The sequence below is a fragment of the Nerophis lumbriciformis genome, linkage group LG16 (assembly GCF_033978685.3).
Source record: "Nerophis lumbriciformis linkage group LG16, RoL_Nlum_v2.1, whole genome shotgun sequence".
Taxonomy (NCBI): Eukaryota; Metazoa; Chordata; class Actinopteri; order Syngnathiformes; family Syngnathidae; genus Nerophis; species Nerophis lumbriciformis.
The window spans coordinates 30,709,599-30,721,881 of record NC_084563.2 but is presented as its reverse complement, the minus strand read 5'-3'; the positions used below and the strand labels follow the sequence as shown (position 1 = coordinate 30,721,881).

Here is a 12,283-nt window from a genome sequence, read left to right as displayed (position 1 = left end):
TGTAGAATTTTGAGGACTAAAGTTTTTATTTTCCATTTTGGAATAGGGCTGTAACATAACTAAATGTGGAAAAGTGAAGTGCTGTGAATATTTTCCAGATGCACTGTATATGTGATTTCTTATTTTTTTATTTTTAATACATTTTCAAAAAAAATAAAAATAAATACTTTTGCATTATCATTATTGGATATTGTGTGTAGAAATTTGAAGCCAATTTTTATTTTTTATTTTTTTCATTTCGGAATAGCGTTGTAACATAACGGAATGTGGAAAAGTGAAGCGCTGTGAATACTTTCCAGATGCACTGTATATGTGGTTTCTTAATTTTTTATTTTTAATACATTTTCCAAAAAATATTTTAAAAATATTTTTGCATTATCATTATGGGGTATTGTGTGTAGAATTTTGAGGACAAAAATGAATTTATTACATTTTGGAATAAGGCTGTAACGAAACACAATGTGGAAAAGTGAAGCGCTGTGAATACTTTCCAGGTGCACAGTATATGTGGTTTCTTAGTTTTTTATTTTTAATACATTTTAAAAAAGATATTTAAAAAAAAATATTTAAAAAAAATATTTTAAACATTTTTTTGACATTATCATGATGGGGTATTGTGTGTAGAATTATGAGGACAAAAATAAATGTATTCCGTTTTGGAATAAGGTTGTAACATAACAAAATGTGGAAAAGTGAAGCGCTGTGAATATTTTCCAGATACACTGTATATGTGATTTATTTTTCTTTTTTTTTTAAATTACATTTTCTAAAAATAATTGAAAAAAAAACTTTTGCATTATTATAATGGGTCATTGTGTGTAGAATTTTAAGGGACAAAAATGTATGTATTCCATTTTGGAATAGGGCTGTAACATAACTAAATGTGGAAACGTGAAGTGCTGAGAGTACTTTCCAGGTGCACTGTATACGTGATTTCTCAGTGTTTTATTTTTATTACATTTTCTAAAAATAATTTTAAAAAATTAAAAAAAATTTTTTGCATTATCACTATGTGGTATTGTGTGTAGAATTTTGAGGACAACATTTTATTTTATTTTTTAAAATTTTTTTTCCATTTTGGAATAAGGCTGTACCATAACTAAAGTGGAAAAGTGAAGCACTGTGAATATGTTCCAGATGCACTGTATACGTGATTTCTTAGTTTTATTTTTAATTTAAAAAAATGTAATTCTTAAAAAAAACATTTTGCATTATTATTATGGAGTATTGTGTGTAGAATTTTGAGGACAAAAATGTATTTATTTAATTTTGGAATAAGGCTGTAACAAAAGTAAATGTGGAAAAAAGGAAGCGCTCTTAATACTTTTCAGATGCACTGTAGATGTGATTTCTGAGTTTTATTTTTAATACATTTTTTTTTAAATCCTAAGAAAATATAAAAAATGTGCATTATTATGGAATATGGTGTGTAGAATTTTGAGGACAAAAATGAATTTAATTAATTTTGGAATAAGGCTGTAACATAACTAAAGTGGAAAAGTGAAGCACTGAAAATTTTCCAGGTGCACTGTATACGCGATTTCTTAGTTTTATTCTTAATACATTTTTTTTTTAATTCCTAAAAAAACAACTTTTGCATTATTATTATGGAGTATTGTGTGTAGAATTTTGAGGACAAAAATGAATTTATTTAATTTTGGTATAAGGCTGTAACAAAACTAAATGTGGAAAAGTGAATCACTCTCAATACTTTCCAGATGCACTGTAGATGTGATTTTTTTTTTTGTTAGTTTTATTAAATTTGCAAAAAAATCTACTTGTCATGATGGAGTGTTAAATTTTGAGGACAACATTTTTTTGTTTGTTTTTTCCATTTTGGAATAAGGCTGTAACATAACTAAAGTGGAAAAGTGAAGCACTGTGAATATTTTCCAGGTGCACTGTATACGTGATTTCTTAGTTTTATTTTTAATTAAAAAAATTAAAATTCCTAAAAAAAACATTTTGCATTATTATTATGGAGTAATGTGTGTAGAATTTTGAGGACAAAATGAATTTATTTAATTTTGGAATAAGGCTGTAACATAACTACATGTGGAAAAGTGAAGCACTGTGAAAATTTTCCAGGTGCACTGTATACGCAATTTCTTAGTTTTATTCTTAATACATTTTTTTTTTAATTCCTAAAAAAAACATTTTGCATTATTATTATGGAGTATTGTGTGTAGAATTTTGAGGACAAAAATGAATTTATTTAATTTTGGTATAAGGCTGTAACAAAACTAAATGTGGAAAAGTGAAGCACTCTCAATACTTTCCAGATGCACTGTAGATGTGATTTTTGTTTTGTTTTGTTAGTTTTATTAAATTTGCAAAAAAATCTAAAAAATAACTTTTCACATTGTCATGATAGAGTGTTGTGTGTAAAATTTTGAGGACAACATTTTTTTGTTTGTTTTTTCCATTTTGGAATAAGGCTGTAACATAACTAAAGTGGAAAAGTGAAGCACTGTGAATATTTTTCAGGTGCACTGTATATGTGATTTCTTAGTTTTATTTTTAATACATTTTTTTAAAAATTCCTAAAAAAAACATTTTGCATTACTATTATGGAGTATTGTGTGTAGAATTTTGAGGACAAAATGAATGTATTTAATTTTGGAATAAGGCTGTAACATAACTAAATGTGGAAAAGTGAAGCACTGTGAAAATTTTCCAGGTGCACTGTATACGCGATTTCTTAGTTTTATTTTTAATACATTTTTTAAAAATTCCTAAAAAAAACACCTTTTGCATTATTTTTATGGAGTATTGTGTGTAGAATTTTGAGGGTAAAAATTAATTTATTTAATTTTGGAATAAGGCTGTAACAAAATACAATGTGGAAAAGTGAAGCACCCTCAATACTTTCCAGATGCACTGTAGATGTGATTTTTTTTTGGTTAGTTTTATTAAATTTTATTAACTAAATGTGAAAAGTGAAGCGCTGTGAGTACTTTCCCGGTGTACTGTACATAAAAAGTACTTCCAGTAGTGAGATGATTTGTGTCCCTGCAGGTGAAGAAGGAGCTGGAGATGAACGGGGTGGAGTTTTACCCCCAGAAGGAGTTTGACGAGGACATGGAGGACAAGAGCGACAACGACAAGATCCGAGTAAGTGATCAGCCTTCCTCCTCACTTCTCCATCTAACATGTCCGCCGTCCACAGGAAGTCATGCCCTTTGCCGTGGTGGGCAGCGACAAAGAGTACCAAGTCAACGGCAAGCGCGTGTTGGGCAGGAAGACGGCGTGGGGAGTTGTAGAAGGTGCGCCTGCACGCTCTCACACAACTTATTCCACTTATCTTCCATCTGACGCTGTCTTCTTCTAGTTGAAAACATGAAGCACTGTGAGTTCGCTCAGCTCAGAGACTTCCTCATCAGGTAATACTCTTTTTTTTTATTTTCACGCTTCAGATCACTCATTCAACTCTTTATCTTTCCACTACAGAGGGGGCCGGGGCACACTCACATATTAACACGAAATTAGTCATCTTACTCTTGATTTGAGTCATATTCAATAATTATATCTAACCTACTTAGTTAGTCGACTTGAGTTTGTCAAATGATATAAAAACACGTGTTAATCACAAATATTATTATCAAGGCTTTGGTCAGACTGATTACAAAAAGTATAACAATCAAATATACTTCAAATAAAGGGCCTCGTAGAAACGGATGAAAAATACATTTACAAACAATTATGCAGTGATAAAATAAATACATTCTAACTAAATTAATAATATATACTTCCTAAATGCAATGTCAATAAAATTAAAATAAATGCATTCCAACGAAATGTATTATAATAATACATATATATGTTTCTTAAATAAACTCAATAAAATTGAAATAAATAAATTCTAACTAAATTAATAATAATATATAAATTTCCTAAATAAACTGCCAATAAAATTTAATTAAATACATTCTAACCAAAAAAATAAATAATAATAGTAATAATGTATGTATTTCTTAAATAAATTGTCAGTAAAATTAAATTCAATACATTCTAAATAAATAAATAATAATAATATATATATTTCTTAAACAGTGAATAAAAAACAAAATAAATTCTAACTAAATTAATAAAAATAATATATATATATTTATATATATATATCGTTTATTTAAGATATATATATCTTAAATAAACTGTCTGTAAAATTTCAATAATTTCATTCTAACTATATTTATTTTAAAAAAAAAAAGTTTTTTAAATAAACTCTAAAATTAAAATCATTTCATTCTAACTATTATTTAAAAAAAAACTTAAATAAACTGTCTGTAAAATTAAAACACTTTAATTCTAACTAAATTAATAATAATAATATATTTCTTAAACCGTCAATAAAATTAAACTACACAAATTATAACTAATTTAATAATAATAATAATATATTTCCTAAATAAACTGTCAATAAAATTTTACTAAATACATTTTAACTAAATTAATAATAATAATATATATGTCTTAATAAACTGTCAATATAATTAAACCAAACAAATTCTAACTCAAGTAATAATAATAATATATGAGGCTGAGCCAATCAGCGGTCACCATACTGAAGAGCACGCTCTGATTGGTTGGATCCCATCTGTTGCCAACACTACTGCAGTGTTGATGTTTTTACTTCCTGCGGTGACGAGTCTATTCACAATCCATTCTCCATTCAAACCAGTTTTTATAATTATAATGAAACTTTTTCACGTTAGAAAATCTCGTTCTGGTTGCATGGAGATGACCTCAAAATGTGATTTTAATTCATTCTTACTAACAAATACAAAAAAAATCATAATAATGTTGAAAATTATGATGGCCTAAAAATAGATTTTTAAAAATGAATTTTTATTTTAAAAAATAGATTTTTAAAATGTTGATGGACTAAAGACCTCTTTTTTAAAATTGATTTTTAATTAAACAAACATTTTTGAAAATGATGATGGTCTAAAAAGGTCTTTAAAAATGTGCTCTTATTTTTATTTTTGTTATCGATTTTTTAATTTTTTATGATTGCTAAAGGACGTCTTTAAATATTAGTTCTTATTTTTATTTTTATTTTTTTTTATCAATTCCTATTGAAAAAAAATGTCGACTTTTGAAAATGATCATGGCCTAAAATGTATTTTTAAAAACTGTTTCTTATTAAAAGAAAAATAATTAAAAAAAATGAATGATGGCCTAAAAACGTATTTTTTTAAATTCTTATTTTTATTTTTTTAATTAATTTTTGAAAATTTATAAAACCAAGACGTTTTTTTTGTTTTTTTTAATAATTGTTATTGGAATTTTTTTTCCGATTTTTTAAAAAGATCATGGCCTAAAAATACATTTTTTAAAAATGGATTCTTATGAAAAGAAAAATGTTTTTTTTTTAAATGATCATGGCCTAAAAATATATTTAAAAAAACGGTATTATTAAAGTTTTAAAAAATTAAAAAATTATAATGGCCTAAATATGTTTTTTTTTTATTAACTGATTATATATAGTCTGCGTTGAGATGGTGACTTGTCCAGGGTGTACCCCGCCTTCCGCCCGAATGCAGCTGAGATAGGCTCCAGCACCCCCGCCACCCCAAAAAGGGACAAGCGGTAGAAAATGGATGGATGGATTATATATAGTTATGTATTATGTTTTTTTGTTTTCTAATTGATTTTTTAAAATTATGATTTGAAATTTTAAAAATGTATGATGGTCTAAAGACGTATTTTTTTTAAATTCTTATTTTAATTTTTTTTTAATCGTATTTTGAAAATTATGATGGCCTAAAGACGTTTTTGGAAGTAATTGTTATGGGAAAAAAATGTTTGATTTTTTTTTAATTATCATGGCCTAAAAATAATTTTTTTTAAATGGATTCTTATGGGAAAAAAAAATTTTTTTTAAATGATCATGGCCTGAAAATATTTTTTTTTAAAACTGTATTATTAAAATAAATAAAAAATAAATAAATTATAATGGCCTAAATATGTTTTTTTTAATTAACTGAATATATATTATATTGTATTATATATATATATTTTTTTGTAATTGATTTTTTTAAATTATGATTTTAAATTTTAAAAATGTATGATGGCCTAAAGACGTATTTCTTTAAATTCTTATTTGAATTTTTTTAAATCATAGTTTGAAAATTATGATGGCCTAAAGACGTTTATGTAAGTAATTGTTATTGAATTTTTGGGGGGATTTTTAAAAATGATCCTGGCCTAAAAATACATTTTTAGTAGTTGAATCTATTTTTGAAACTGTATTCTTATTTTTATTTTTTTAATGATGGCCTAAATATATATATATATATATATATATATATATATATATATATATATATATATATATATATATATATATATATATATATATATATGTATATATATATATATATATATATATATATATATATATATATATATATAAGGCCATCATTATTATATATATATATATATATATATTATTATTATTATTTTTTATTTTTTTATTTTTTTTTAATTAATTGATTATATATAGTTATGTAAATTATACATATTTTTTAAATCATTTTTTGAAAATGATGACTGGACTTATAATCGGGATGAATAAGAATGGTAATTTGGATGTGAGTTGATGTTTGATGCCGACTCAGCAGGTTTTTCTTTTCCAGCGTTCCAACATTGGTTGTGTTGCGCAATAAACTTGCTAGCAAATGACCTTCACCTCTTCACATTTTCACACGCTACAAATCACTCCATTAAAATGTCAACAAAAGCCCAAATAGTCCTTCCCCTCTACAAGGAGAATTAGGGTAACTTCCTTTGTTTCCTCAGGTCTCACCTACAGGACCTGAAAGAGGTTACTCACAACATCCACTACGAGACGTACCGCGCCAACAGACTGCACGAGAATGGAGGTCTGCACGGCGCCCAGGAGAGCAACTTGTAACCACACCCACCATTTACAGTACGAACATTTACAGTACCACTATTTACAGTACAAACATTTACAGTACCACTATTTACAGTACCACTATTTACAGTAACTGACATGTGGACATATTTGTGTCATTTATGTTATTTTTCATGAATATTACATAACTGACATGTGGACATTTTTGTGTTATTGTTCATGAATATTACATCATTGACATGTGGACATATTTGTGTCATTTTTCATGAATATAACTGACATGTGAACATATTTGTATTATTTATGTTATTTTTTTCATGACATAATTGACACGTGGACATATTTGTGTCATTTGTGTTATTTTTCATGAATATTACATCACTGACGTGGACATATTTGTGTTATTTTTCATGAATATTACATAACTGACATGTGGACATATTTGTGTCATTTGTGTTATTTTTCATCAATATTACATCACTGACATGTGGACATATTTGTGTTAATTTTCATGAATATTACATCACTGACATGTGGACATATTTGTGTTATTTATGTTATTTTTTCATGACATAATTGACATGTGGACATATTTGTGTCATTTGTGTTATTTTTAATGAATATTACATCACTGACATGTGGACATATTTGTGTTATTTTTCATGAACATTACATAACTGACATGTGGACATAGTTGTGTTATTTATGTTATTTGTTCATGACATAATTGACATGCGGACATATTTGTGTAATTTGTGTTATTTTTTATGAATATTACATCACTGACATGTGGACATATTTGTGTTATTTTTCATGAATATGACATAACTGACATGTGGACATCCATCCATCCATATTTGTGTTATTTTTCATGAATATTACATAACTGACATGTGGACATATTTGTGTTATTTATGATATTTTTTCATGACATAATTGACATGTGGACATACTTGTGTTATTTATGATATTTTTTCATGACATAATTGACATGTGGACATATTTGTGTCATTTGTGTTATTTTTCATGAATATGTGAGTGTGAATGTTGTCTGTCTATCTGTGTTGGCCCTGCGATGAGGTGGCGACTTGTCCAGGGTGTACCCCGCCTTCCGCCCGATTGTAGCTGAGATAGGCTCCAGCGCCCCCCGCGACCCCAAAGGGAATAAGCGGTAGAAAATGGATGGATGGATTACATCACTGACATGTGGACATATTTGTGTTATTTTTCATGAATATTACATAACTGACTTGTGGACATATTTGTGTTATTTATGTTATTTTTTCATGACATAATTGACATGTGGACATATTTGTGTCATTTGTGTTATTTTTAATGAATATTACATCACTGACATGTGGACATATTTGTGTTATTTTTCATGAATATTACATAACTGACATGTGGACATATTTGTGTTATTTATGTTATTTTTTCATGACATAATTGACATGTGGACATATTTGTGTTACTTTTCATGAATATGACATAACTGACATGTGGACATATTTGTGTTATTTATGTTATTTTTTCATGACATCACTGACATGTGGACATATTTGTGTTATTTATGTTATTTTTTCATGACATAATTGACATGTGGACATATTTGTGTCATTTGTGTTATTTTTAATGAATATTACATCACTGACATGTGGACATATTTGTGTTATTTTTCATGAATATGACATAACTGACATGTGGACATATTTGTGTTATTTATGTTATTTTTTTCATGACATAATTGACATGTGGACATATTTGTGTCATTTGTGTTATTTTTAATGAATATTACATCACTGACGTGGACATATTTGTGTTATTTATGTTATTTTTTCATGACATAATTGACATGTGGACATATTTGTGTCATTTGTGTTATTTTTAATGAATATTACATCACTGACATGTGGACATATTTGTGTTATTTTTCATGAATATGACATAACTGACATGTGGACATATTTGTGTTATTTATGTTATTTTTTTCATGACATAATTGACATGTGGACATATTTGTGTCATTTGTGTTATTTTTAATGAATATTACATCACTGACATGTGGACATATTTGTGTTATTTATGTTATTTTTTCATGACATTATTGACATGTGGACATATTTGTGTCATTTGTGTTATTTTTAATGAATATTACATCACTGACATGTGGACATATTTGTGTTATTTTTCATGAATATTACATAACTGACATGTGGACATATTTGTGTTATTTATGTTATTTTTTCATGACATAATTGACATGTGGACATATTTGTGTTATTTTTCATGAATATGACATAACTGACATGTGGACATATTTGTGTTACTTTTCATGAATATGACATAACTGACGTGTGGACATATTTGTGTTATTTTTCATGAATATGACATAACCGACATGTGGACATATTTGTGTCATTTGTGTTATTTTTAATGAATATTACATCACTGACATGTGGACATATTTGTGTTATTTATGTTATTTTTTCATGACATAATTGACATGTGGACATATTTGTGTCATTTGTGTTATTTCTAATGAATATTACATCACTGACATGTGGACATATTTGTGTTATTTATGTTATTTTTTCATGGCATTATTGACATGTGGACATATTTGTGTCATTTGTGTTATTTTTAATGAATATTACATCACTGACATGTGGACATATTTGTGTTATTTTTCATGAATATTACATAACTGACATGTGGACATATTTGTGTTATTTATGTTATTTTTTCATGACATAATTGACATGTGGACATATTTGTGTTATTTTTCATGAATATGACATAACTGACATGTGGACATATTTGTGTTACTTTTCATGAATATGACATAACTGACGTGTGGACATATTTGTGTTATTTTTCATGAATATGACATAACCGACATGTGGACATATTTGTGTCATTTGTGTTATTTTTAATGAATATTACATCACTGACATGTGGACATATTTGTGTTATTTATGTTATTTTTTCATGACATAATTGACATGTGGACATATTTGTGTCATTTGTGTTATTTCTAATGAATATTACATCACTGACATGTGGACATATTTGTGTTATTTATGTTATTTTTTCATGGCATTATTGACATGTGGACATATTTGTGTCATTTGTGTTATTTTTAATGAATATTACATCACTGACATGTGGACATATTTGTGTTATTTTTCATGAATATTACATAACTGACATGTGGACATATGTGTGTTATTTATGTTATTTTTTCATGACATAATTGACATGTGGACATATTTGTGTTATTTTTCATGAATATGACATAACTGACATGTGGACATATTTGTGTTACTTTTCATGAATATGACATAACTGACGTGTGGACATATTTGTGTTATTTTTCATGAATATGACATAACCGACATGTGGACATATTTTTGTTATTTTTCATGAATATTACATAACTGACATGTGGACATATTTGTGTTATTTATGTTATTTTTTCATGACATCACTGACATGTGGACATATTTGTGTTATTTATGTTATTTTTTCATGACATAATTGACATGTGGACATATTTGTGTCATTTGTGTTATTTTTAATGAATATTACATCACTGACATGTGGACATATTTGTGTTATTTTTCATGAATATGACATAACTGACATGTGGACATATTTGTGTTATTTATGTTATTTTTTTCATGACATAATTGACATGTGGACATATTTGTGTCATTTGTGTTATTTTTAATGAATATTACATCACTGACATGTGGACATATTTGTGTTACCGTATTTATGTTATTTTTAATGAATATTACATCACTGACATGTGGACATATTTGTGTTATTTATTTTATTTTTTCATGACATAATTGACATGTGGACATATTTGTGTCATTTGTGTTATTTTTAATGAATATTACATCACTGACATGTGGACATATTTGTGTTATTTTTCATGAATATGACATAACTGACATGTGGACATATTTGTGTTATTTATGTTATTTTTAATGAATATTACATCACTGACATGTGGACATATTTGTGTTATTTATGTTATTTTTTCATGACATAATTGACATGTGGACATATTTGTGTCATTTGTGTTATTTTTAATGAATATTACATCACTGACATGTGGACATATTTGTGTTATTTATGTTATTTTTTTCATGACATAATTGACGTGGACATATTTGTGTCCATCCATCCATCCATTTTCTACCGCTTATTCCCTTTTGGGGTCGCGGGGGGCGCTGGAGCCTATCTCAGCTACAATCGGGCGGAAGGCGGGGTACACCCTGGACAAGTCGCCACCTCATCACAGGGCCAACACAGATAATATTCGTGTCATTTGTGTTATTTTTAATGAATATTACATCACTGACATGTGGACATATTTGTGTTATTTATGTTATTTTTTCATGACATAATTGACATGTGGACATATTTGTGTCATTTGTGTTATTTCTAATGAATATTACATCACTGACATGTGGACATATTTGTGTTATTTATGTTATTTTTTCATGACATTATTGACATGTGGACATATTTGTGTCATTTGTGTTATTTTTAATGAATATTACATCACTGACATGTGGACATATTTGTGTTATTTTTCATGAATATTACATAACTGACATGTGGACATATTTGTGTTATTTATGTTATTTTTTCATGACATAATTGACATGTGGACATATTTGTGTTATTTTTCATGAATATGACATAACTGACATGTGGACATATTTGTGTTACTTTTCATGAATATGACATAACTGACGTGTGGACATATTTGTGTTATTTTTCATGAATATGACATAACCGACATGTGGACATATTTTTGTTATTTTTCATGAATATTACATAACTGACATGTGGACATATTTGTGTTATTTATGTTATTTTTTCATGACATCACTGACATGTGGACATATTTGTGTTATTTATGTTATTTTTTCATGACATAATTGACATGTGGACATATTTGTGTCATTTGTGTTATTTTTAATGAATATTACATCACTGACATGTGGACATATTTGTGTTATTTTTCATGAATATGACATAACTGACATGTGGACATATTTGTGTTATTAATGTTATTTTTTTCATGACATAATTGACATGTGGACATATTTGTGTCATTTGTGTTATTTTTAATGAATATTACATCACTGACATGTGGACATATTTGTGTTATTTATGTTATTTTTTCATGACATAATTGACATGTGGACATATTTGTGTCATTTGTGTTATTTTTAATGAATATTACATCACTGACATGTGGACATATTTGTGTTATTTATGTTATTTTTTCATGACATAATTGACATGTGGACATATTTGTGTCATTTGTGTTATTTTTAATGAATATTACATCACTGACATGTGGACATATTTGTGTTA

General features: G+C 27.2%; 1 protein-coding gene across 1 annotated transcript in view; it reads left to right on the top strand.

Annotated features, from left to right (window-relative positions):
• Positions 1-12,283, top strand: part of septin3 (septin 3) — a 43,976-nt gene that overhangs the window by 30,545 nt on the left and 1,148 nt on the right. Inside the window, exons 7-10 of the mRNA XM_061976972.2 lie at positions 3,019-3,114; positions 3,170-3,266; positions 3,332-3,383; positions 6,805-6,937. Of these exons, the coding sequence (XP_061832956.2) occupies positions 3,019-3,114; positions 3,170-3,266; positions 3,332-3,383; positions 6,805-6,919 (360 nt within the window). The 3' untranslated portion in view covers positions 6,920-6,937. The remainder of the gene's footprint in view (positions 1-3,018; positions 3,115-3,169; positions 3,267-3,331; positions 3,384-6,804; positions 6,938-12,283) is intronic.